This window comes from Oncorhynchus kisutch, linkage group LG6 (genome assembly GCF_002021735.2).
Source record: "Oncorhynchus kisutch isolate 150728-3 linkage group LG6, Okis_V2, whole genome shotgun sequence".
Lineage (NCBI taxonomy): Eukaryota > Metazoa > Chordata > Actinopteri > Salmoniformes > Salmonidae > Oncorhynchus > Oncorhynchus kisutch.
The window spans coordinates 76,469,004-76,493,741 of NC_034179.2; the positions used below are offsets into that span (position 1 = coordinate 76,469,004).

Sequence of the window (24,738 nt, forward strand, 5' to 3'; positions counted from 1 at the left end):
CCTAACCTCCTGCCCAATGTATGACCATTTTAGAGACACATATTTCCCTCAGATTACACAGATCAACAAAGAATTCGAAAACAAACCCAATTTGGATAAACTCCCATATCTACTGGGTGAAATTCCACAGTGTGCCATCACAGCAGCAAGATTTGTGACCTGTTGCCACAAGAAAAGGGCAACCAGTGAAGAATAAACACCATTGTAAATACAACCCATATTTATGCTTATTTATTTTCCCTTGTTGTACTTTAACCATTTGTACATTGTTACAACACTGTATATATATAATATGACATTTATAATGTCTGTATTGTTTTGAAACTTCTGTATGTGTAATGTTTACTGTTCATTTTTATTGTTTATTTCACTTTTATATATTATCTACCTCACTTGCTTTGGCAATGTTAACACATGTTTCCCATGCCAATAAAGCCCCTTTAATTGAATTGAATTGAGAGACAGAGATGCATAGGATCACACACACAGACAGACACAAGAACACACAAAAACATTTAGCCTGTTATTGAATGAGGCTCTTCATGTGTGTGCCTGTTAGTGAACTAAAACATGTAAAAGAGACCGTGTGGCATTGAGGTAGCCACACACACTCTCTCTCTCTCTCATGTTCATGTAACTTAGACACAGACACAGCCACCACAGATACAGCCACCACAGACAAACAGGCCACCACAGACCAAAGCCTTTCATCCCTCCATCCATCTATCTATCTATTCTTCCATTCATCAATTTATTTCCTCTCCATTTAACATGGGTTCAACAGAGACTTGCTAAGCTCCTCATCTCCAGTTACCACTCTCTCCTCTGAGATAAGTCTCTCTCTCTCATTCTCCCTCATTCTACCCACTCTCTCTCTCTATCTTTCTCTCCTTCCTTCTCTCTAGGTGCTCTCCCCATGACCACTAGAGCTGTCCAGACCCACATTCATCCATAACCTCATCTTTCCACTCTTCTGTTCCTCCTCCCCAGTCGACACGCTCGCTGTAAAATATCCAACTACAAGCCCTGTCTGGCTCTCTGTCCCTCTCCTCTCTCCCAGCCTTTCCCCTTGTGTGTGGTCTGGTTCAATCCTGTGGGTTTGTGGTGACCCCAAGAAAATGTGGGGGGCTGGGTGTGTGTAGCCAATGAGGATGTGATGAGGTAATTTGATATCATCCATGAGCGATGCGACCTCCAGCGATGCGACCTGACGCAGCGCCGCTGCGCCACGCTAGCCCCCATTCCTCTCATAGCATTACCGCTATTCCTGGCCCTCGTAAAAAGACCAACCACAATAAATAAGCTTCGCTATACACACAGATAATTATACAAAGGGTACTCATCCAGTACAACATACAAACACACGCACACACACACACACACAGATTATTATACAAAGGGTACTCATCCAGGAAAACATACAAACACACACACACACACACACACAGATCATTATACAAAGGGTACTCATACAGTACAACACACACACACACACACACACACACACACACACAGACACAGACACACACAGATTATTACACAAAGGGTACTCATCCAGTACAATATACAAACAAACACAAACACACACACACACACCACACACACACACACACACACACACACACACACACACACACACACACACACACACACACACACACACACACACACAGATTATTATACAAAGGGTACTCATCCAGTACAACATACAAACACACACACATACACACACATGAATACAGTATGGAGTCTGCACTCATACACACTCACACACAGAGAGAATTTCCTCCCCTACAGTCAACAGCCGTCCAAGGAAGAGAGTCATTTACTTTGGCTGCCTCAGCAGCAGCCACCGTGGACAGGCAGAGAGGATGGCTTGTCTTCCCAGGAGTCCCCTTGCCCTACACCACACTACAACCAGAGAGAGAGAGAGAGAGAGAGAGAGTTCCTGCCAACCACCTACTAACAGACTGTGTCCTGATCAGGGCTTTCTCTACTGTTTGAAGAACACAGCTCCTCTGGCCAAAACGTAGAAACGCATGATGCATGTAGTTAAGGGAGAGGAAAGCCACAATATGCAGAGGTGGAGCTAGATAGCCCAGGACTGTTTATCACAATCATATTACTGAAATGATCTTATCTCATAAAGAATCTGACACAAATCCAGATTAGGGACAGATAGAGTAAACAAACACACAAACACAGCTGGAGAGAGAGGGGGATGGAGAGATTTCAGCAACTTAGGGCCTCATTTGGTGATGGCCAATAGTGTTTCATAAATGACTGTACAATGCACCATAAGGGTGGTCACAATTGGCACCATTTCCTAATTGGTTTGATTTCAATTTGGTGGAAAACAGCTTGCGTTTTGTGTGTCTCTGTCTGCTCACGATCACACATGTGCTAAGCTAAAACCGTCAGCACGTTCATCTGCTTAGCTCCAACTGTACAGATCCCACATGAACAAAACATCTACAGTATTCCATTGGAAAAATGGGTTTACAATCCCTATCCTTTTTCATTGTTATACTGCCACAGGCTAGTATGAGAATACCAACACCATTCTGCACTGCCTAAAATGACAGAGACAGTGAATTCTTGAGTCACTGAGGCTAACAAATGTTAACAGCGTGGCTCACTCTCGGTCGCCCCTCTCAGTCCCGACCGCCGGCACCATTGTAGCAATTAGGATAATGAATGTGGTTTGCTGGTAGGTAATCACACGCATACCGTACTGTACAGCCTCCTTCCTACATGCAGCCGCTCAACTATGAATGGTTTGGTTTCATAACACTCCTCCAATCCCCCTCCACCACTCAGCCCTAACTCCTACACCCTTCCTTTCCGCCCTGTTCAAATCTAAACAAAAGACACATCTGGTCTCTCTCTTACTCTCCCTCCCTCCTTCTCACATTCTCCCTTTCCTTCTCTGCTCTCCCTCCTGCTTTTTCTCCAGGCCTCTTCTTTCGTCTGTTTCTCCAACACAGGAGCAACATGTTGTCCCGGGAAGAAACATTTGGATGGAGGAGTTTGTGTGAGAGGAGTCAGTGTCTTTGTCCATTTTGTTTGCTGACATACAGTTCTGATCAGGTGAGGTCGATCATGTAAAATTACAGCATCATCACACAGTATAAGACCAGAAATATCCTTTAGGAATTACAGCACATTCTAAGATATTGAAATGGAGGCGACCTTAAAATACCCAACCTACTGGAGGGGAGCATGTCGCTCAAATAAACAAATATTGGTGGTCTTCTCAAAAGACACCCTCTTCATCAAATATGCAGAGACATCACAGGGAATATCTCCTGTTGTCATGCAGTTGGGAAGCAGTGTTAGTAGGTGTGCATAGTGTCTATACAAGTTAAGAAGACATGTATACATTTGTCCTGTTTGTGTGTTAACTATAGCTACAGAAGTGATCCTCTGTAGCCATGTGTGGTCAGCAGGTGGAGAGAGGCTTGACTGAGCCCAGACCCAGGTCAATTTGAGGTCAAATCAGCCAGCGCCCTCTCATTTACCCAGGTTGCTATTATTACACTGCTATACGCTCTCACCTCCCTCCCTCCCTCCCTCCCTCCCTCCCTCCCTCCCTCCCTCCCTCCCTCCCTCCCTCCCTCCCTCCCTCCCTCCCTCCCTCCCTCCCTCCCTCCCTCCCTCCCTCCCTCCCTCCCTCCCACTCTCGTCTTCTCTCACTCTTGCTCCCTTCACCCCCTCTCTCTCCCTTCAACCCCTCTCCAGTTCTCACTCTCTCCCTCCCTCCCCATTTCATTTTTTTTATATAGAGAAAACATTCCTCCTCCATTCGGCTCCAGAGAAACCTGGTGCTTATTTTCAGTGCCCTAAATTGATAGCAAATGTGAGGATGGATCCCCTCCCCCCTCCTCTTCTGGCATTAACACTGAGGATACGTGGAACATTTTCTTGGCCGTAATGAACCCTGGGTTTTATGTTTTTGAAGGTGTTCTTTTTTATATAATTTGACTCCATGTGTTTTCATTGAATTTTGGTGGGGGGTGGGGGGAAAAGCCTGCAGCCTAAATTTCTCTTTGAGTGCGTGTCTGAGTCATAGACTTTTGTTTTTCAATAAGCCCCCCACTTTACCCTACAACCAAACCTGGTTAGCCTCAGCTGTCTTTACCCATAATTCAACAATCCTTTTTTTCTCCGCTAGCGAAACCCTAACTGCTCCCTTCCTATTGTTGCAGCCAACAGAGTTCTGCTGGACCAAAATGGCCTCTGTTAAGAATATAGGAAGAAAATGCACCTCAGCACTGGTCCAGCCAGGATAAACGCTTTGCTTATTTGTTTAATACAATAATCATTACCATTAGGATTTTGTTAAAGAGACCATATTTAAAAGACCATTTTATGGTTAAGTCAAATAGACCAGCTCACAGCCCCCTGTGCTCCTTTAATATCCCATAATAAAACGCTACATCTTCTTCATAGAACTGCGCATTTCTCTTTTCCTCAACTTCACCTCAGAAGATAGACTCAGGGAAGGTGAACATACTATTTTCAGGTTGAAGGTGGCCTCTATTTAGTGTCTTCCTCTCAGAGTGATTGTGCAGCCAGTTCCCTAAACCTCCCTACCTGTCCTCCTTCTCCTTCGTCAGGGGAACAGCGCTGAGTTGAGCTGGAGACTGGACGGCCCAATGTGCAGCGTTGCCCCTGAGAGACGGTCCATGGGACCTGGTCGGCCGGGCCTAATGCGTGTTTGTGTTGGCGAGGCTTCAGCATTCCACATGTCTTTGTGATTTTCAGCTCCGTGACCTCAGGAGACCCACCACGCTGAGGAGCACAGATGGACCATGACAGCCTCTGCACCTGGCCTCCACCTCACATTGGTCCAGCCTAATTCCAAAATGTGCTTCTCACTCTTTGATTGGCTCCTGCACAGTTTTAAAAGCTCTTCATGGGTCTCTGATTGGTCCTGACATATTCCTAATTTGGCTTGCCTCTGAAGTCCTGCTATGAGTCTCCTCACTGTCTACTTGACCTCAGAGCTCTGACTGGATCAGGCTTATAAACAGAATTCTTCTCATCCCCACCTGACATGATCTCAGGGATTCCCTACTATCAGACACACTGAACAAAACGCAGAGATAATACGTTACACCTGAACTTACACACACTCAGCCTGGTTGGTTGATGCTTTGAGCCTATTCACCCGTTACAAGCAGGGAATCCCATCACAAGGCCTGGAGATTTTCCCTGACTGCAGGCCTGGAGGAGAGTGTGTGAAAAATAATTAAACTGAAGAACAATTCCCATTGAGGGAGGGCACAGGTCGTGCTTTCACACTGCTAAAGCCTGGGGGAGGTCAGGCTCTGACTAAAGGAGCATTTACCCCACTGTGGCTTTATCCTAATTAGCCAGCGGAACATGCACATGAACTCACGGCCCTGTTCAAACCTGGAAGCAGCCACACAGGGAAACTCTGTGACTTTGAGTCAACTCTGCATTACCAGCAGACTCAGTCATGGGGCTTCTCCTACGAAATGAAATTAGAGGCTAACAACGTTAGAAGTGCTAATTATAGCCTCATGCTAAAAGGCTGGGCCCAAGCGGCACAGGGACAGGAGAGGGAAGGCAAGAGAGGAAGTTACTACATCTTACTCCCATACTCTTTCTCTAGCGGTGCTACAGCTACACAGGGCTCACCTGCCAACCGGTGCCTTTTCCTCTGGGACACTGGAACTGAATAAAAACATGATGAAGTCTTATCCCTGAGGCCCAACGGGTACATGGTACAGTCTGCTATGTTGATGGTCCATGTTCATGTGAGCCCTCCTCCAGCTCCCTGTCACAGTGCCACCTCCCATCTCCTCCCTAATGCTCTGTCCTTATCTCACCTGGATGACACAGACCCCCCACCCCATCCCACCTAAAACACCTCCCCTCCTAAAACACACCTGTGTCAGTAAAAGGAGGAGGAGAGGGGTGGAGAAGGAGAGAGGATATTTTCACACCCCGGGAACAGTGAGGGCCCAGGGGCTGAGCTCAAACTGGATTTACCTGCCGCCTGTCAGGTAAACCAGCCTGCTCTCACTCCCCCACTACCCCAGGGCCTTCCTCTAAACACTCTCTCTCTCTTTCTCTCCATGACTCTCTCTCTCTCTTTATGTAACTCTCTATTTTTCTTTATGTTGCTCACCATAACACGCTATCTCTAAATCAATCCCTCACACTCCCACACACATTCACTCACTCTGTCACTCACTCTCCTTTCCAACATTCTCTCTACAGTATCTTGGCCCCGCCGTTCCTAACTCTGTCTCGCGCTCCACTCTCCCTCTCTCCCTCAATCCCTGGCGTTAACAGAGACTCCTCTGTAACAGCACCATAAACCCTGTCACCCCATAGCTCCCTGAGAAGGTGTGAAAGTCGCAATTCAATCCGGCTAGTTTATTCAACTGCAGTCGGTAAGATAATAAATGACAGTGTATAATAAACCGGAGGAAATGTAATAAATCCTCGGAGCTAAAACAGCGAGGGACTGGTGGAGGGTGTCTTCTCTCCCCACATAGACACGTCACTAATGGCACAGAGTCTTTAGTCGTTGTTAACGTATGGTACAACACCAGCCTCCCGCTGAATACACACATTACTGGGGCACGGGGTCACATCAGAGCTACCCCCGTTATTCAAAACTAAACACAATAACTGTCAGCCGCTGTCAAAGTGCAGAACAATGCCGTGGCTGAATCTCCCGTTTCATACTTTTGCAATCGAGACCAAATTGTCTGCCCCCTCGCCAAAACACTTCAAATGAGACCGGCCCTGGGGATATGTCTCAGTATGGTTTACACACTAAAAACAAACACTCTCCCATTCCAGCAGCCAGAGAAATGGATGTGGGTTTCCAGAGGGCTGGGAGAGAGGGAGGGAGGGCTGTGCTGCAGAGGGGGGAGAGAAAGATAGGGAGCTGAAATGAGAGAGGGAGGGAGTGTTGCTGAGAGAGAGTGAAAGTTGTCATAAAATGACAATAATGAGAGGCCTCTGTGCCACCCACTGACCGCATCAAGACTGCAGTAATGACAGGGCTTGCAGAACACATGAGGGAGTGTGTGTGTGTGTGTGTGTGTGTGTGTGTGTGTGTGTGTGTGTGTGTGTGTGTGTGTGTGTGTGTGTGTGTGTGTGTGTGTGTGTGTGTGTGTGTGTGTGTGTGTGTGTGTGTGTGTGTGTGTGTGGTGTAACTTTACTAGTCCTCACAAGGATAGTAAAACAAGAAAGAAAAAAGGTGGGGACATTTCGCCGTCCCCAAAAGGAAAAACGCTATTTTAAGCTTAGGGTTAGGTTTAGGGTTAGAATTTGGGTTTAGGGTTAGGAGTTAGGGTTAGGTTTAGTTTTAGGGTTAGGGGTTTGGGGTAAGGTTAGGGTTAAGGTTAGGGAAAATAGTATTGTGAATGGGAAAACATTTCCCCAAGTCCCCACTTCGATAGTAAAACCAACGATTGTGTGTGTGTGTGTGTGTGTGTGTGTGTGTGTTTGTGTATTTGTGTGTGAGACACACGTGCCCTTGTGTCAAGGCTGAAAAATGACCCAATTTATTGGATGCCATTTTGTCAACATACACACAGATTTCAAAATAATACACAACCAGTATGCATACTGTATGCATAACATGCTCCTCACACCCGCCGTCAAAGCATTGTGATTTCTTAGCAAAAAAATGTGTCCAGCGCATCTCAACGATTATTCTACATTGCACTCCCGCCGTCTCCCTGTCCTTGGTGAGCTCATGTTAGAGCGGACACAGCGGCTAGCATGCTAAGTGAGATGGGGCGGCTCAGAGGCCAGGGATTGGGCTGTGAGCAGATGTCCTCTCACGAAATGTCACAGACGACACAGCCGCGTCCGGTGCAGCTGGCCTGCATGTATCAGGGCGAGTGGGGAGAGGCTCAGAGCTGGCGTTCAAGCTACTCAACGCCAAGGGAAAACAAGGGAAGTTTTAAAAAAAATCTAAAATAAGCGGAAAGACATTCGAAGCCAAACCGAACCAAAATCAAATCTGAAGGTTTAGCCCCCAGTGTGTGTAGGACATGAGTGTTACCGGACCAGACCGAAAAGAAACACAGCTACGGACCTGAGGCGCAGAGAAAAACCCTGGTATTTTTCACAAACAGCTAGTCCACCACAAAAGAGCCTCTGTACTAAAGGCCATTTCAGTTAGAGTTCTGGCCAGGACAACATCACTGAAAGAAAAAATTAGATGAGAGAGAAAGAGAAAGAGAGAGAGAGAGAGAGAGAAAGAGACTGGTTAAAAGAAAGAGAGAAAGAGAGAAAGAGAGAAAGAAAGGTTTATTTGATTAACTGGAAGATTCAGTATGGGAAAATAATGTGTGTAATTTGGAACTGTTTGTTTTGCATTAGGCTATATAATATCACACATAGAAAGCCCCTGAAAAGAGATGTGTGAATAGAGCCTTCTTTTTGTAATGTGGGTTTTGGAAAACATATCAAATGTGTCTAACCAAGATGGTTTAAACATGATGTCAAAGCAGATGTCTTCAATCAATGTCAGCCGATTTGACATAATCCACACCATATTATGCACTGTAATTTGGCTGAGCAGAATATAATGTAACTACGAGATTGGAGTGTGGCGTAGGTATCTGAGTCAGAGAGCACAGACAGGAGTCCTCTCTGTGATGAACCTAGGGCTTCAAATTGTTAGGTTAATCATGTCTCTTATCAGAAGGATTTCCCTATGAGGCTGCCAGGTTTGTGGATTTGAGTTCCTGCCCAAAGATCAAAACAGGTCTTCCAACGGTCAGATTTAGCCCCAACATTTTTGCCTGATGACTCACACAGAATTCTTTGGCTGCTATATCGATCGCTACTGTACATACTTCAGTCTGAATCTGCCATCATTGAAGTCGTTCTTGGTCACATGGGGCATTGTACAAAACAATGTCATCAGCTTTTGTTTAAACTAGTAGCTCACAGCTCGGACACCCATGCATACCCCACAAGACATGCCAAAGACATGCCACCATGGGGGTCCTTAATAAATACAAATACAAATAGCGACTGGATCGAATCTACCCACAGTATCAAAGCCAATGACGAATTTCCAACTCATCGCTTTATCCATGTGTGTTCTGGCTCTGGCCCAACCCATTGGTTTCTGGGACCAATCAGACGGTTCGAATGTATTCGCATTCTGTAAGGCCCTCAAACACAACTCTGGACCTCGAAGCCAGTTCCACTGTGTCTTTTCATTGTTCCCCAGTCAGGGACTGATTTAGACCTGGGACACCAGGTGGGTGCAATTAATTATCAGGTAAAACAGAAAACCAGCAGGCTCTGGACCTTGTAGGGCCAGAGCTGAATACCCCTGCTATAAGGGCCCGGGAGGGAGTCAAATTCAGAGGAGAAGAAACAAACGTTTGGCCAGAGTAATGAGTCTGGGTAACCAGGCAACCAAAATTGGCCGAAGCATTTGTAGAGTATCTGCTGCATGTAAAAGAGAAAGCTCTGACCGCGGAATGGAATATTCCACCAGGTCACTCCTGAACCAGCGTGAATCGGCTCTCGCTAGAACCCATTCCGCAGCCAGAGCAGAAGATAAAATAAACTCTGATGAAAGGAGCAGAAACAACAATAAAAGTACAAGCAAATAAAGTAAGCATCGACTCTGTATTCTCTGGGGCCAAAACCACAGATAAAAATCTAACCGCAGAATGGAGGCCAGATTGCTCTAATTCACTGTCATCTCTGCTTTTTTACAGCAGAGCCAGGAGAGAGAGTGAGAGCGAGAGAGAAGTCCTGATTCTCCAGCCCGCACCTACTCCTCTCTTCCATTCACAATGTCTCTTAAATTGTTTGCCCTCTCCTTTTAATGTCAGTCTCTAAATCATCAGCTCTTAAAATAAACACAGCGGCTTGGATTACCCTCTAAATCTCCGCCTGTGCTGCTAAGGAGCATGTGCAGAGGGACTCAGGCTCAGGTAATTCCGTTTGGGTGCTCCCCTGTAGGTTTGGGTTGCTGGAGGAGAGCCTCGATCATATTAAACAAAGTAGTATAATGGAAACTTGAGTACAACTCTGGAGCAGGGTGGTCTGAGTCAGATCATACAGCAACTAGCGCATGTTAGCACAAAAAATTATAAGGCAAAGAGATCTGCAAACATCTCACGTCAAGAATTCCTGGCTTGACCATTTTTTGAACACCATCCCTAAGGCCATTTTAATTCAAAGTGAGTTCTGACAAAACATACCACATGTTATTGGACCTAAATCAACAAATCCAAGTTTCCCAGTCCAGTGTGGTGACAGATTGCACCCAGTCTAGGACCGGTGGAGGGGACCAAGTTAGGGCCTGTTGTAACCATTCTGTACACCCTCCACTCAGGGCAGGGGCACCCAGAATGAGCAGTGAGGTGAATCCCAGGTCCTGGGCCTACCCAGGAACTGTAAGGTCACATATGTGCACTGCTATGTGTGTGTGTTGTGGTGTGTGTATGTGGCACCAGGTGTAAACTGGGGTTCAGGTGCTGGGTGGGTGAGTGGGAGCACTGGGAGACTGTGGAGAGAAGAAGGCACACATATGCTGTGCTACGGATGCCGTTTGTTGTCGCTCGCTCTGCCACTATTGCACACATGTGCGCATGCACAAAGATGCGCACACACACACACACACACACACACACACACACACACACACACACACACACACACACACACACACACACACATACACATAAACATACATAGACTCACTCATAGGAGTTGAGATCTTTGGGGATCTCTTGGTTGTTTTGAAGGGCAAAATAGATTGCGTTTGAAAAATGAAAGGGAAAGAGATGTAGCCTCATGTTTATGAAGTATAACAATATTTTCAAAGGGTGGCTCTGAACGCTACAGTGGCTCTGCCCCATGAGAGGAGGCTCTCTCATAGGCCCTCCATTTGAACTAATCTCATAACTGGGCCATCAAAACACGGAGACACTTCCTGTGTGCACAGGATGGGACACCAAGGATAGTCACTACTGCACCACTACAGCACCTTTAGAAGTTATTCAATTAACAAATGTAGGTCTGTAAACAGGCCCACTGAAGCTAACCTCTGAACCAGGGTCTCAGAGATCCCTCAGATGGGTTTGACTAAAGGAGACCAAGATGGAGTGAATCTTCTCTTTGAGTATGTATTCCTGTATTGGCATTTCTGCTTGAATTCAGACATATTCAAGTTAGTAATGCTCTGTCTATAGGGTGAAACAGATCGGAGTGGATTCCTCTGGCAGCTCTGTGCCCTGCGGTTGCCTACATTACGGGTCAGAGTGCCACAGCAACAGCCCAGCACCACACTCTGTGTGCCAATAGGAGCTGTCCTAGAAGCACCTTGGATACCGCCCAGCAAAGGTATGCAGGGAACAGGGGTAGGTGCCATGGCAACCCCTTGCAGGGGCTTTCTGGTCAATTACTCAAAGCACAGGTATGTTTGTGTGCATCAAAAGGCCAGGCACCAGCCTCAGACACTAAATAGCCCAAAACACAATGAGGTGACTTCCAAAATGTGAAAGCTCATAAGTAAATACACCAATATGCACGGCCAAACAAACCTGAGCAATCTCATACACGTGGTACTTCCTGCTTTAATCTTCTCCATAGTTTCTTACTGCTTGTGAAAGAAACATGTTGTTTTTAATTATTTTATGATATGCATGCATTGGAACTGCCAATAAGAATTCAAGAGTCTGAAATTATAGGTGAGTGCAGAAGTGTTGACAGTTGACGGTTATAATGAGAATGTTACCATCCCAAATTATGCCTGTGAAATGGAGCCTCCAGTCCATATGAAAAGCAAACAGACGGCATAATGAAGTGAAAGTGTCAGCTGATTTGGTGATTTTGTGCCGGAGCCCAGAGCCGAGTCGAGCTGAGCCCTGCTTCCTCTTTAAGGAGGGAATGACTGGACTGGGCAGCAGAACCCAGTAGAATAGCATGAATCTTCCTCCACAGACTCAACAAAATAATAAAAGGTGTGTGTGAGTGTGCGTGTGCATGCGTTTTATTGTATACTATTCTCCCACAATGATTACATTTCTGAGAAAATTATTATTATAACAGTTATGTTCAGAAACTGAGCAGTCTAAATTAAATAGACAGTTGCCACTTGGTCAAATGTTGCCCATTCATAACTGTACACAACTGTACATGAAGCCTTTCTGAAGACTTTTCTCCTAATTTGAGTTTTAGAAATAAGTATTGGAGTAGCAAGTCTCACAATACCATCATGACTAAATTACTGTATCTAAAATAATGCCAATTGTTTATTTTACTAATTCATATAGAGAGTAAAAAACTAGTGGAAATACTATTATTGTTTTGATATGATCAAAAGTGCTGTTTCAAAGTGGCCATGTCTCCTTCTCTCTGTTGGTTCGGCAAAGGCCTATTTGTTTTTCAGCTGCTCAGAGGCGTAGCGAGTTTATTTATTCATTCGATTCCCATTAATTAAAACATTTGCACTGACAAACAGGCAAAAGGACGCATTAGCACCTAGTTTACACCCTGCGTCCCCTGGCTGTCAGCTGGCGTGGCAGAGCTCTGACGACGCACACGCCTTTAAGTGATGCGGAACCAGAGAGGGTCTGAGACCGCCAGGGAATCTCAGCTCATCAACACAGACAGCATTAAACATCACGATATCCCTGAATGGCGGTTAATATTGTACTAAAACAGAACTGTGTTTGTCTGCAGGGCTAGGAATGTAATTGTAGCATTAGCATGTCCAACTATTCAAAACTTTACATGCAGTTACAGTTTCTACAATACATACTGCACTTGTAGGCTATATCTATATGTAGAATGCCTAAATACACAGACATAGCTGTATTGTTACTGTATGTTAGTGCCCCCATACCATGTCCTCCAAAGGGAGTGATGCCCTTACCTCTCTCTCCCTCACCTCCCTGTTATTTCAATGAACAAAAGAGGGGCTCTTGAGGCCGTGGGTGGATCCATAAAAGGAAGAAAGAAGCAGTGCTCCTGGTCCTTGCTGAATGGGCCCTTTCACACTTAGAGAGGCCTGTTTACTCTAAGTCAATAATGGGCCTAATTTTCTGATCATTATTGAGTCATTCCAGCCACCCCCACAACCATCATTTTATGCTCTCCCATCATTCAGGCCGAATGTTCTCCATGAAGGCCCAGGTCTCTGTCCAAACGGATTTGAGGCTCGCTCGCAGATGCAAACACACCTCAATTGTGATTTTTCTTTTTTGGTGTGACTGTCAAACCCTCATCACGCCCCCTCACAAGACACCGTCTCTCTCTCCCTGTTCAGCTGCGAGATGTGAAAAAATGCTATAGCAGCTGGGGAAATAATCTATAAAGAATTACTATTTTATGTTATTTTGAATATAGATTTATTTTTACAGCATGTTTACTATGCAGTTTACTGTTGTTACTTAGTAAATACCATTTTGTTATTTAGCATGAAGTCAATCTCCTTTCTCATTGGGCAAGATCCGAGAATGAGCCTCCATTTTGTTTTGGACCAGTATCCCTTACAGCACAATCACACTGAAAGTATCAACACTAAAAAGTAATATGAAAATATTCTCACAATGTATCACTGTTTGATAAAATGGTGATTAATATATTATGAAACATAAAGAGGTCAATAAATATAAAATAATATACTATATCATCTACATTTTAGCGCTGATATTTCCCTCGGCTCGCTAAAAAAGCCACAGACATGGCGGAGGGAGATGAGGCCACGAAGGGGGGAAGTGTTCATCGAAACCATTGAAAAAAGGTTAAAAACGAGAGAAAGAAAGGATCAGAAGGAGAGGCTGGCAGAGGCTGTGCGGCGGTTTGAAAAGCTGGCACCTTCCAAACAGAGCTGCAGCTTTGGGTGCCAAACGCTGCCAACTAGCCACACTGAGTTCTGCCCTGCCTCTCTTTGTTTTCACCATGGCATTTTGCATCATCTGTATTTAGAGCTTTCTTTTACATTACATTAGATAGAGTGATGTCACTACGGCCACAATTACTACTAATAATACCACTAACAATAATACAATAAATCATAATAATAGATATAGAATGAAATATTTAGAGTTCTCATAAAACATTTTTTGGGGAAACTATGTTGATACTCTATTTAAATGGCAGAATTTGATAGGGAGTAAATAACATAGAGATCCCGTATCAGTATTCTCAGACTGTCTGTGCCTCCACTGTCCCGGGTTCCGTACGGAAAGAGCTGTCCCAATTACAGGGCAGCCTTTCCCCGGCTCTGCTCTACTGGGCCGAGCGCGAGCGGATCAGAATCTGGCTGGGAACTGGGCGGGCAGCTCTCATCCCTTCTCTCGCTCCCTCGCTCCGTGGCACAGGGAGCTGAGGAAGGCCAGTCCACCCCTCCTGCGTGGGTATATGTTTTTGGGGACAGACAGATTTCATGCCTGGCGTCTGTACAAAAAGGCTATAAGAAATCAAGCAGTGAGATGACACAGCATTAGAGACAAAAAAATATTTAAAAAATACAAAAACAAACATCCCAGCTCATCCTCCTTGTAGCCCCTCTTTTCATTCAGATGAAGATGAACAAAATCATATTTATAAGGAGGGCTGAGACAACTAAACAATTATATATGTTTCCGTGCCCATGATGCTGTGCTTGCTATAATGTGTTATTTAACTACGATACATGTTTGTAAAGTAATTCCGGTAAATATGTGTCCATTTCAAATCAGTAAAAATAAAATGATAAGCAAAAAATCATAATTAAGAGAAAATAACATTAAAAAAATGCGACCAAAAGGGTATACCGTTAAAATCCTCAGTCACTGTAGATAACATTTTTGAAAAAATTATGAATTATTTGTAATACGAAATTTAAAAAACAAACACCATTTTTCTTGGGACAGCTAAAACCAAGATGCCTAAAGGAAACAGTGACACTGTGAATGTATTGTTTTTATAAAGAAAATCAGATACTGTGATAAAGTATGCCCGTGTACTAACAAGCCAGTAAATGCACTGTGATTATGGAGGAATTATGGGTAAAAGTGGTTAAGGAGCGCACAGTGTCCCTGCAATCCTAACCGCCTAACGGGTTGAGTCTTTTCATCTGTTCCTCAGACTTCCTATCACCCTCGAATAATCTGTTTACCAGGGATTCCATACACTCTGCGCTCCTCACACACACAAAAAGGGAAGTGGGAAAACTAGGGCCCTGAAGACGGGCCAAGCTAGGCTGTTTGAGATCCCTGCACCCTTTGCATATTAAAAACGCCACTGTGTCAATGACACTGTTATGTCATGAGTGGCTCGCCGACGTTCAAACATTATTGGTGCATTTATTCAAATGACAACAGCATATAAACTTTCTATTGAGAGCGTTCACGGGGTGTTTTTCACACGAGATGAATGTGGCCCCCGTCGCGCCGGTTCTCAGTATTTCTCTGTCGGCCCGGGTTACAGACCCATGCCAGAACATTGGAGGAACACAGTTCTGTTCTTCTTCCAGAAGTCTGCAGTTCAGTTTGTTTATCGGCCAAGGAAAAGAGCAGATATTTTTTCCTGTAAAACTCATGGTTCTTTTTAAAATACTTTTAACGTCCACCGCTTTTCCTTCATGACCCTATATCTGAGAGACAAACACTCTTGGCCAAAGCATGACGTACCCAGACTTAAAGGATCCACATGACTGTGTGGTCCCATCCACACTCTCTCTGTGTCTGGGCACAGGGACAGAGACAGAATGAGACAGAATGGTGCAACAGCAGAATCAGAGAACATAGGACCAACGCCCATCCACAACCCTCAAACCTTCCCAGGCCTGCCTTCATAATAGACAAAGACAAAGACGCAAAGGGCTGGCTGTATTTTTTTGTGAAATAAAATACTGCGTCATATTTGGCAACATCATATTCATTTGAAAAATCTGATAATACCATTATCTCATTTTAAAGCTCAGGATATTGTGCAAATCATATTAAATCTGTACGATAGATAAGGTTGACAGGGTGTTAAGTCTTAAGTCTCTGTCGGTCTCCAAGGCGCTCACTCTCTTTGTTCGGTTTGGTTAAATCATTCTCTCTGTTCTCTCCCGTGGTTTGCGAGATGGAGAGTCTGGGAGATGGAGATGGGCTCGTTGTCCCGGCGGGTCAGCGCCAGAGTTTACCGCACCGTGGAGCTGGCATAGGTCAGCGGCCCAACAATGCACACCCCTGGACAAGATCTCTCCTAGCATGGTGGACAGATTAGGGGTGCACTCAGAAACATCTTTTTATCATAACAGAGCAGTAATGAGAGCCGTATGAGAGGGAGCACGCTCCAAACATGACTAATACTGGAATAGCGGCGATTCATCAGACTGACAAATATGGAACACACCACACAAAAACATGAACTTTTCCCATCGCGCAGTGACCTGAGCTGGGCCTTGGCAGGGCCTGACTGGCTGAGCCGTGCTTTATTCAACATCTGATCAAAGATGAGCTCAGTCCGTTCTTCCTCCACATCCCTGAACCATTATCATCAGCAGCATCAGGAATTACCTCAGGACAACCAGTCCTGGGTGACTGACTCTTACAGGTTAAATGCAATTGCATTACGTTGGGTGAACAGCCAGGTATTTGTCTAAAATACTTTTGATAAGGGGTCTTGCAGCTGTGGAGCAGCAGTGTAAGCTGCTTTGATCAATAATAGCTAGCCCTCACTGCCCCGCCCATAAGGCCTAAGTCTATAATTGGACAAAAGCACTACTGCAGAGGAGGAGAGGAGTCTCCTGTCACTCATACTGCGATGGAAAAACCTGCAGCTGGCGACGGTGACATCAGTGGGCAGAAGAACTGCAGCACACCGATGGCTCAGATGCACTGATAAGGCCTGGACTCTAATAGCTTCTGAAAGACACAGACACCCTGGGAGCTAAGAATAAAACAGTAACGTTGCCACTCCAAAGGTTAGAATGGAACCACTCACTGTTCCCCCTCTCTCCCTTACACTCAGTGGACTTTTAACCCCAGCTCCTTCAGAGGCTCTACTAGTTCATGCTTTTTAAGATGGTACTCTTCATTCTTGCAGTGTACAGTGGAGGGAGTGTGGGCTGCTGTTGAAGTGTTATGGCGGTGAAGCTTATGGGCAGGAGAACCAGGTGGAGCCTATGGCTGTCAGCCGACAGTTCTATGCCGTCTCTGTAGAAGTGAGGAGGCCTGAAAGACTTGTGCATTTGCCAACAAGGGCAGCTTAGACCCAGCTTTTAAAACACTTTCTATTCTCTGACATGAGTGTGAACAAAGATGCAGGGAAGCAACTATTTCAACAAAAGGTAACAAAAAACAATGATTTATGATGGAATACCACCCTGTACAGAGGCACAAAGGTACAATAATTGACATTGTATCCACATCATTTAACCAAAATATTCTATGTGATGACGTTGAATCAACGTGGAAAACTGATTGCATTGGCAAAAAATCATCAATGTAAGGGAATTTCCTATTTTACCCATCTTTTAACCCAAATCCAATGACACTGTGGAAAAAAATTACGTTAGCTGACAACTCAACCAAATGTAAACCAAAACTAGACGTTGAACTGATGTCTGTACCCAGTGGGAAGTGAAGGAATACTATATTTAATTTTGCTGAACTGCAGCAACCATTTAAGTTTCAGTTTCAGAATCTTGACATACGTAAACACACACACACACAGAGATACACACACACACACACAGATATAGACATACACACACACACACACACACACACACAAACACACTGAAGGGTAAAACAGTATCGGGATGACTGGTGAATACTGGCACAGGGTAAAAGAGCTAAGCTCTAAGGGGCGGCTTCACAGGGAGCTAATCTGAGCCTGGGTTAGCGGCAGCACATTGTGAAACAGGAAGACGAGCTCACAGAGGCCCAGCTAACTGACGCTGAGTTACACACTGTGCTGAAAAGAACACGGCATGGGGTACTCTGTCACAGAGGTCTGCAGCACCACGGTGCCAAGAAGCAGAATTAGGGCTCTGTAACTGTACGCTTGCCTGGTGTAAGACAATACGTTTCTTTAGCCTTATACTAATGGATAACCAACGCAGGAGAGGGTTCTACGTACGTGAGGGTTCCATCAGCCCATACCTGAGTCAATCAACTAACTGCACCCACAGCATACCTGACAACACTTTTCACTTGAGTGTTTCATTGCTAACCAACAATAGGAAACACAGAAAACAAATGGAAGATTTGTTTCAGCACGATCACAGAGGACTGTTCAGTTATAGAAAATAATGAACGCCAAAAGCAAAATCTTCAAACAACAAATGTATTGTCAAACAGAAATTGCAAGGTTACTTCATATACATGAAAAATGTGCAGTCAAGACTCAAAACTATTTCATGCAGTCCTTATTGCTTTTCTCATGATCAAAGCCATGGAATAGAAAAAGATAAATTAACTTGTGTAATCAGAGACAGATTCAAATGTATTATTGAATAAATAATATTATTATTACTATTATTATTTAAGATAATTTACAAAACAAAGTGTGGCATTATTTTTGTGATACCCAAGACAAGCTATCTATACAGCTAATATATAATAAACGACAAATTCATCTTTAAAATTCTGCGGAACATTTGACCTCCGACATGGGGGGCTCTGTGTATCCACCAGACTAAGAGAAACGTAAAATTCAATATATTCTATACATTTCCTTGACACTGGGGTCTCCTCTATTTCAACATGACATTTTCCATTCCAAAGTAAGTATCCACATGTTCCATACAAGTAACTGATGAAAAAGGACTGCTTATACAGTATCATATAAAGTTTGTTGAGGAAACACCTGTGTTGAATTTGAACAACTAAAAAAGTGCATAAACAAACTAAACCAAACTGACGAGCTAATATAGAGAAGGGTTGTCTCTGTACGCAGTGTGCATGTGTGTGTGTGTGTGTGTGTGTGTTTGTTTGCATTAGTGTATGGAAGTCTCCGTGTATAAGCTATAAGAGTGTGTGTGAGAGAGCGGGAGCGAGTGTGTGTTGGCGAAGCGACCGAAGCAGGGCTGACTGTGAGGTGGGCTGCGGTGCCAGAGAGAGTAGAGCGCGGGAGGCTGAGGCTGGAGACGGGGCGGCTCTCCCTGCCTCAATCGCCTGCCTCCCAAACAACCTGGGACTGGGCCAGCTGTCACCACGCTCTTCAGCCCACAGACACACGACAGACTGCTACTGACACACACACACCACACCACATACGACACACACGCCACACACACCGCACACACACACACACTCACAAAACAGCCTTAAAGACACTCATTTATAGCCAGACAATTACTGTGCACATTAGCACACGCAGAGACAAACACATTTGCAGATGTGTTTGTTTACAGACAACACACCCCTAAACATGCATATTTAAATTCAGACAAATTTGCACACAAGCACCTGAACAAATTTACCAGCACAGACTTTATCTCTGGATAAGCACACATTTAAAGACACATACACAACTCAAAAACAACACACAGACTAAACGGTGTGTCAGTGGTGTCAAATGTGTTCTGTAATGTGCTGTATTATAATTGTAATGTTGATAAGGCGTTACACTTGGAGGCAATTCTCTTTATTTATCACAGGCATTTGGTCTAGTGGTGCACGGGGAGGAGCAGGGTTTGGCAAGGCTTAGGGTGTGGCTGCAAAAGGCTTTACAAACTGACCTGTGTGTGTGTGTGTGTGTGTGTGTGTGTGTGTGTGTGTGTGTGTGTGTGTGTGTGTGTGTGTGTGTGTGTGTGTGTGCGTGTGTGTGTGTGTGTGTGTGTGTGTGTGTGTGTGTGTGTGTGTGTGTGTGTGTGTGTGTGTGTGTGTGTGTGTGTGTGTGTGCGTGTGAAATAGACAGAGAAAGCTGTAAGGCGTTCACCAACTGACCTGGTGAGTGGACGAAGTAGGCCAGGTAGAGGTCGAGCTCCTTGACGGACACGCCGATGTGGTGGGGCTGGACGCACAGGCCATGGTTGGAGCACTGGGGCGACTTGACCAGCCGCTCTCCGTCCGTGCTCTCCAGGGGGCTGCCCTTGAACAGGATGACCATCACCAGGTCCAGCCGCCACACCTTGTCGGCCTGGCGGAGACAGTCGATACGGCGGATCTTGCCCTTCTGGTCGGGGTTGGAGAGTACACAACAGGGGGGCTTCTTGCCTGTGATGGTGAGCACAAAGTCCTCACGAAACTCGGGCCGGATGTCCTTTCGGAGCTTGGCCAACAGCCGCGACGCCCACTTCTGCTTGATCTCGGGCTTCTCACCCAGCAGCTCGTCCTTCACTGCGCGTTCTTCATCCTTTGTCATCCTCTTCTCGTGCTTCTTGAAGTACTTGCGTTTGCGTGCCTGCAGGTTGAACCAGGTGTAGGAGAAGGCACGGACATGGGGGAGAAGGGCCTCGATGAAGGGATGAAATTCATCCTAATAGAGGGAGAGAGAGACAGAGAGAGAGAGAGAGAGAGAGAGAGGGTGCTCTGTTATTCTCATGCAGTATGGTGTCATGCAAGCAGCTGAAGATCAGTTATTGAAGATAGAAGAGCGATGAGCGATGAGGCAATTTACTGACATTTTACCCCAAAATAATTCCTGTTTTGATAGAATTTTAATGCACTGCCAATAGAGGGGATACAGTTCAGAAACGACTTACTTAGACAGGGCTAGCATTACCAACAATACCACTAACTGACATAATAATGCTAATAATAATAATCATAATCATAATAATCATATCCAAAATGTAATAATACTGTAGGTACATACATACAATTACAATGCATATAGTAAATTACTGGTCCTGTCCATCTTACAAAAAAAATATAACCTGAAGGCACATTTAAAAACTATATTAAACTGTAATAACAGATTAATTTAAATTTAAAAGACAAACGAGATTTTAAAAATTCAAGCCAAAGTTTTACATCCACTGTGAAGGAGAAGTTATTCAGCTATACCATAATACCTTCACTACACATCGCTCAGCAACAATGCCTAGATCTCGCCATAGTGTTCCTGTGCCAGGGTTGCCACACACCGGTCGTTCACCGCCAATCTTAGCCGCCACAAGACCACTGTTAAAATGTGCTGCTAAAAGATCTGCCATACCATGTCCTATCTCTCCTGCTGCCATGCAAAAGAAGTCTAACCAGACTCACATTTCAACAACAAACTAAAAGAGGACAGAAATCACCACAAAAACACACTGCAATAGGAAGACAGACGGTCTGGTAGTTACCATTTTGCACTCTCATCATAAATTTGGCACAATGTTCAAAATGAAAAAGAATTCTCCAACACCACTTTTTTCCCCGCACTCACAAATGTACAGCAAGTGCTGGTTTAACAGGGTGTAAAAAATGTGCAGATGAAAAAACTTGAGGGTAAAAAAGATAATTAGCAGAAGATCTCAGGAATCTCCAGTTGTCCACAGTAAGCAGTGGAACAAAGTTAAACAAAACAAGATACCCCCCCGGGTGTTCTGGGGGTCACAGCGTAATGCCGCAAAGGATTGCTGGTTAACTCTGGGACGGAAAGACAAAATACCCCAATTTAAAGAGAAGAAAACTAACATTGAGAAATAATGGAAATATGGTTAAAAAAAAAAAGAAATAGTGAATGGTATTTAAGAACAAAAATGATCTAAATATAACAACTGGAATAGACTTAAAATAAACACTCTTCTTTTGCGCTTCCCCCCCCCAAAAAGGAGGAAATAAAGCAAAAAAAAATCCTTGGCAAAGCGTAATTGGTAGTGGTGTTTGCTCAGATCTGTGGGCCCCGTGTACGACTCAGAGAGACACACACAGGCGGGGGGGCTGGGGAGTGCAGAGCACAGAATAGGAAAAAAAGGAGAGAACCGAATCAATGTTGGACGAGCGCGTACGACCGCTGGCAAAGCCGAGTGCTGCTTCTTTTTTCCCCTTTTCTCTCCAACTCTCTCTCTCTTTCTCTCTCTGTTTCTCTCTCGCCGTCTCTCGTCCTCTCCGCGTTCTTTCCCTAACCATTGCTTGAGCCTTTGCCAACACGAGTAGGGCCCACCTATTTGGCAACAAGATGCCTGTAGCCCAGCCAATGCGTTAGCTTCAAGAGCTGAAAGGGAGGGAAAGGAGAAAGGAGGGGGGGTTAGTGGCAAAGAGAGGGAGAGAGCCGGAGAGAGAATGAGAGAGGGAGAGCGAGAGAGGGAGAGCGGGAGAGAAAGAGTGTACGCAGTCCTGTCCGACAGTGCACACTTTGCCAAATCGCCAAGTTCCTATCTGACACATAGGCAAAGTTCAGGGGACATGTATTTCTCGTACACCAATCCTAGCTACCTTCAGTCTGCTTCCATCTCCAGTATGGCCGCCATTGCCTCATCTCACTACCCCCACCCTCTCTTTCTGCTTGCGTAACGCCACCTTGGCACAGGATGGCAAGAGAAAACACACAGCTCCAAAATCCCACCAGACCCCACAACCGGCAGCTGGTCTTGGATTTACCACAGGAACAAAGAGGGGGAAACAAACCCACCCTTTTCCCACCCTGAGAGAAGATGCATCAATGTAACGCTGGGTGCTTTAAAACCAAAGCATATACAGTACACTGCATGTCTTACGGAGGGTAAAAGGAGGAACACCATCATATCGAATAGGCAAACGAGAAATACAATGGTGGGAAATGGGTACTGTTCCGGTACAACTGTCGCTATGGCGCTTTCAGCCCAATCTCATCAACACCAGTCCAAAAACAGGAGAGTCTGCAGATAAATCATTGAGCTTGATTTCTCAAAAGCCTCCAATGGCTGTGTCGTCCATGTTTGTGACTAATAATGAGTGCCTTGCCTCCATGATGCATCTCTTTCTTCTACAATTGCTGGACAGTTTGCAGAGGCATCTGTAACGGTCTGAATAAGTGGATGTCTTATTGTTCTTTGGGTTGAGTTTGCAGGGTTCGTAATTACCGTAAAATGGAAGAACGTCTCTATTTCTGGTCCACCATTTGCAACATAATGATGTAAAACACATTTGTATTAGTGCACGCTCATTCTGTACTACCGATATAATCTAATCTTTAGTTAATATGCTGCAGTATCATACACTATTTCTGCTTAATCTTAGAATGATGAAGACAGCATCACACCAGCATTTAGTAGTTGGCTTCAAGATGGTCTGGCTCACACCCATCAACTGTCACAATGCACAATAAAGGACAATATATCCCTGGGTTTCTGTTCAATTTCTGTTGCTTTCTCTAATACCCATTGTTGCAGAACACGATGAGCCTCTAACAAAAGACAGACAAAACTGACATTAAAATAAGAGGAACATTTCAATTGAAGATACACATACTTCATAGGGTGAGTGTGTGTGAGTCTGTGTGCGAGAGAGAGAGAGAGAGAGAGACAGAGCGAGAGAGAGAAAGAGAGAGAGAGAGGGACAGAGCGAGAGTGGTGAGCAAATGTACCTGCATACGTGCATAAAATACAAAGACTCACACACACAAAAATAACAGGATTTTGATACAGGGAGAACAAAAGATGAGACACTATCTGGAAATCAAGACAATAACGGTTTAGGCCTCCATGAAAGAAAGGAGTGGTTTCCAGTACAGGGACCTAAGCAAAGTAGACTACCTGCAAATGTTTGTTAAAACCATAATCATCCTATGAAGCACTACAGCAGATACAATTTAATCATGCAAATATCTCACATTCAAAACTGTGATGTGGTTTTCAAGGTCCAATGAAGCTGTTTTTATCTCAATATTATATCAAGTACATTACTGTGTGTGTTTTCAATTAAAATGGTCAAAATATATATTTTTAAATTGCTTCTTAGCAAAGAGCAATTTCTCATGTAATAATTTTGCTAGGAGTGAGGAGCGGAAAACTGAAAACTAGCTATTATTGGCAGAGAGGTTCGTAACTGTCTTCACACTGGGCACACACTGATTGAATCAACATTGTTGCCATTCCATTTGAATGAAATTATGTTGAACCAACGTGGAATAGACGTTGAGTTGACGTCTGTGCCTAGTGGGTTTGTTATTGGACTATTAACTAATTTACCGCCAGGTGATGTCACATTGCAGGCCAAAACTCTATCTCACCAAACAGTTCTTACACTTAAAAGGGCATTATCATTATTTTCACAATTTCACAGTATTATTCCAAATATATATAAAACTGCACTTGTCCTTTAAGGTGTACAACCTTCATAGTCAGCAGTGCTCTGTTTCAATGATGATCTCCTACCTACCCACATACAACAACAAATAAACCCTCAGTAATTAGCTATATTCCTTTCCTACATATCTTCAGTATCTCCATCTCTTGTTTTGTTATTCAATAATCAATTATGCCAGCCAGCCACTGCTCCCAATGCATTTCTCTCTTTAGTAGCGGAATTTTGAAAACTGCAGCCTACCTCACCTCTCTATAAAAAATAAGCAAGTCCTATTTTCAGACTCTTAATAAAGTAGGCGCCCAAATCTGTGTTGTTGATTTATGGTATATCTTCAAAGTAAATCAATCACAGCACGTAGGGGGCCCACGTGGGTAACTGGGGGGCCCTGACTTGATTGGGTAACTGATTAGTTAAAAAAAATACAAATGAACTGCATAATAAATAAATGTGACTGGTCAAGTGTATGAGTCAGAGGCTGGGTCCACTCTCAATATTCAAAATACACCAGAGAGCATAATTTAGCCACAGAGGATCAATAGTTTCTAAAAAATAACAGTGTATAAAG

General features: G+C 44.3%; 1 protein-coding gene across 23 annotated transcripts in view; it reads right to left on the bottom strand.

The window, feature by feature from the left end:
• The window catches only part of LOC109897366 (nuclear factor 1 X-type-like), a 121,570-nt gene that overhangs the window by 58,759 nt on the left and 38,073 nt on the right, over positions 1-24,738 (bottom strand). For 19 of the 23 annotated variants that reach the window (XM_031827632.1, XM_031827624.1, XM_031827628.1 and 16 more), the window contains one exon: positions 19,905-20,436. In XM_031827632.1, coding sequence (XP_031683492.1) covers positions 19,905-20,436 — 532 coding nt within the window. Of the gene's footprint in view, positions 1-19,904; positions 20,437-21,247; positions 21,995-24,738 lie in introns of those variants that run through there. The other 4 variants (XM_031827634.1, XM_031827627.1, XM_031827642.1 and 1 more) reach the window with 3 other exon arrangements.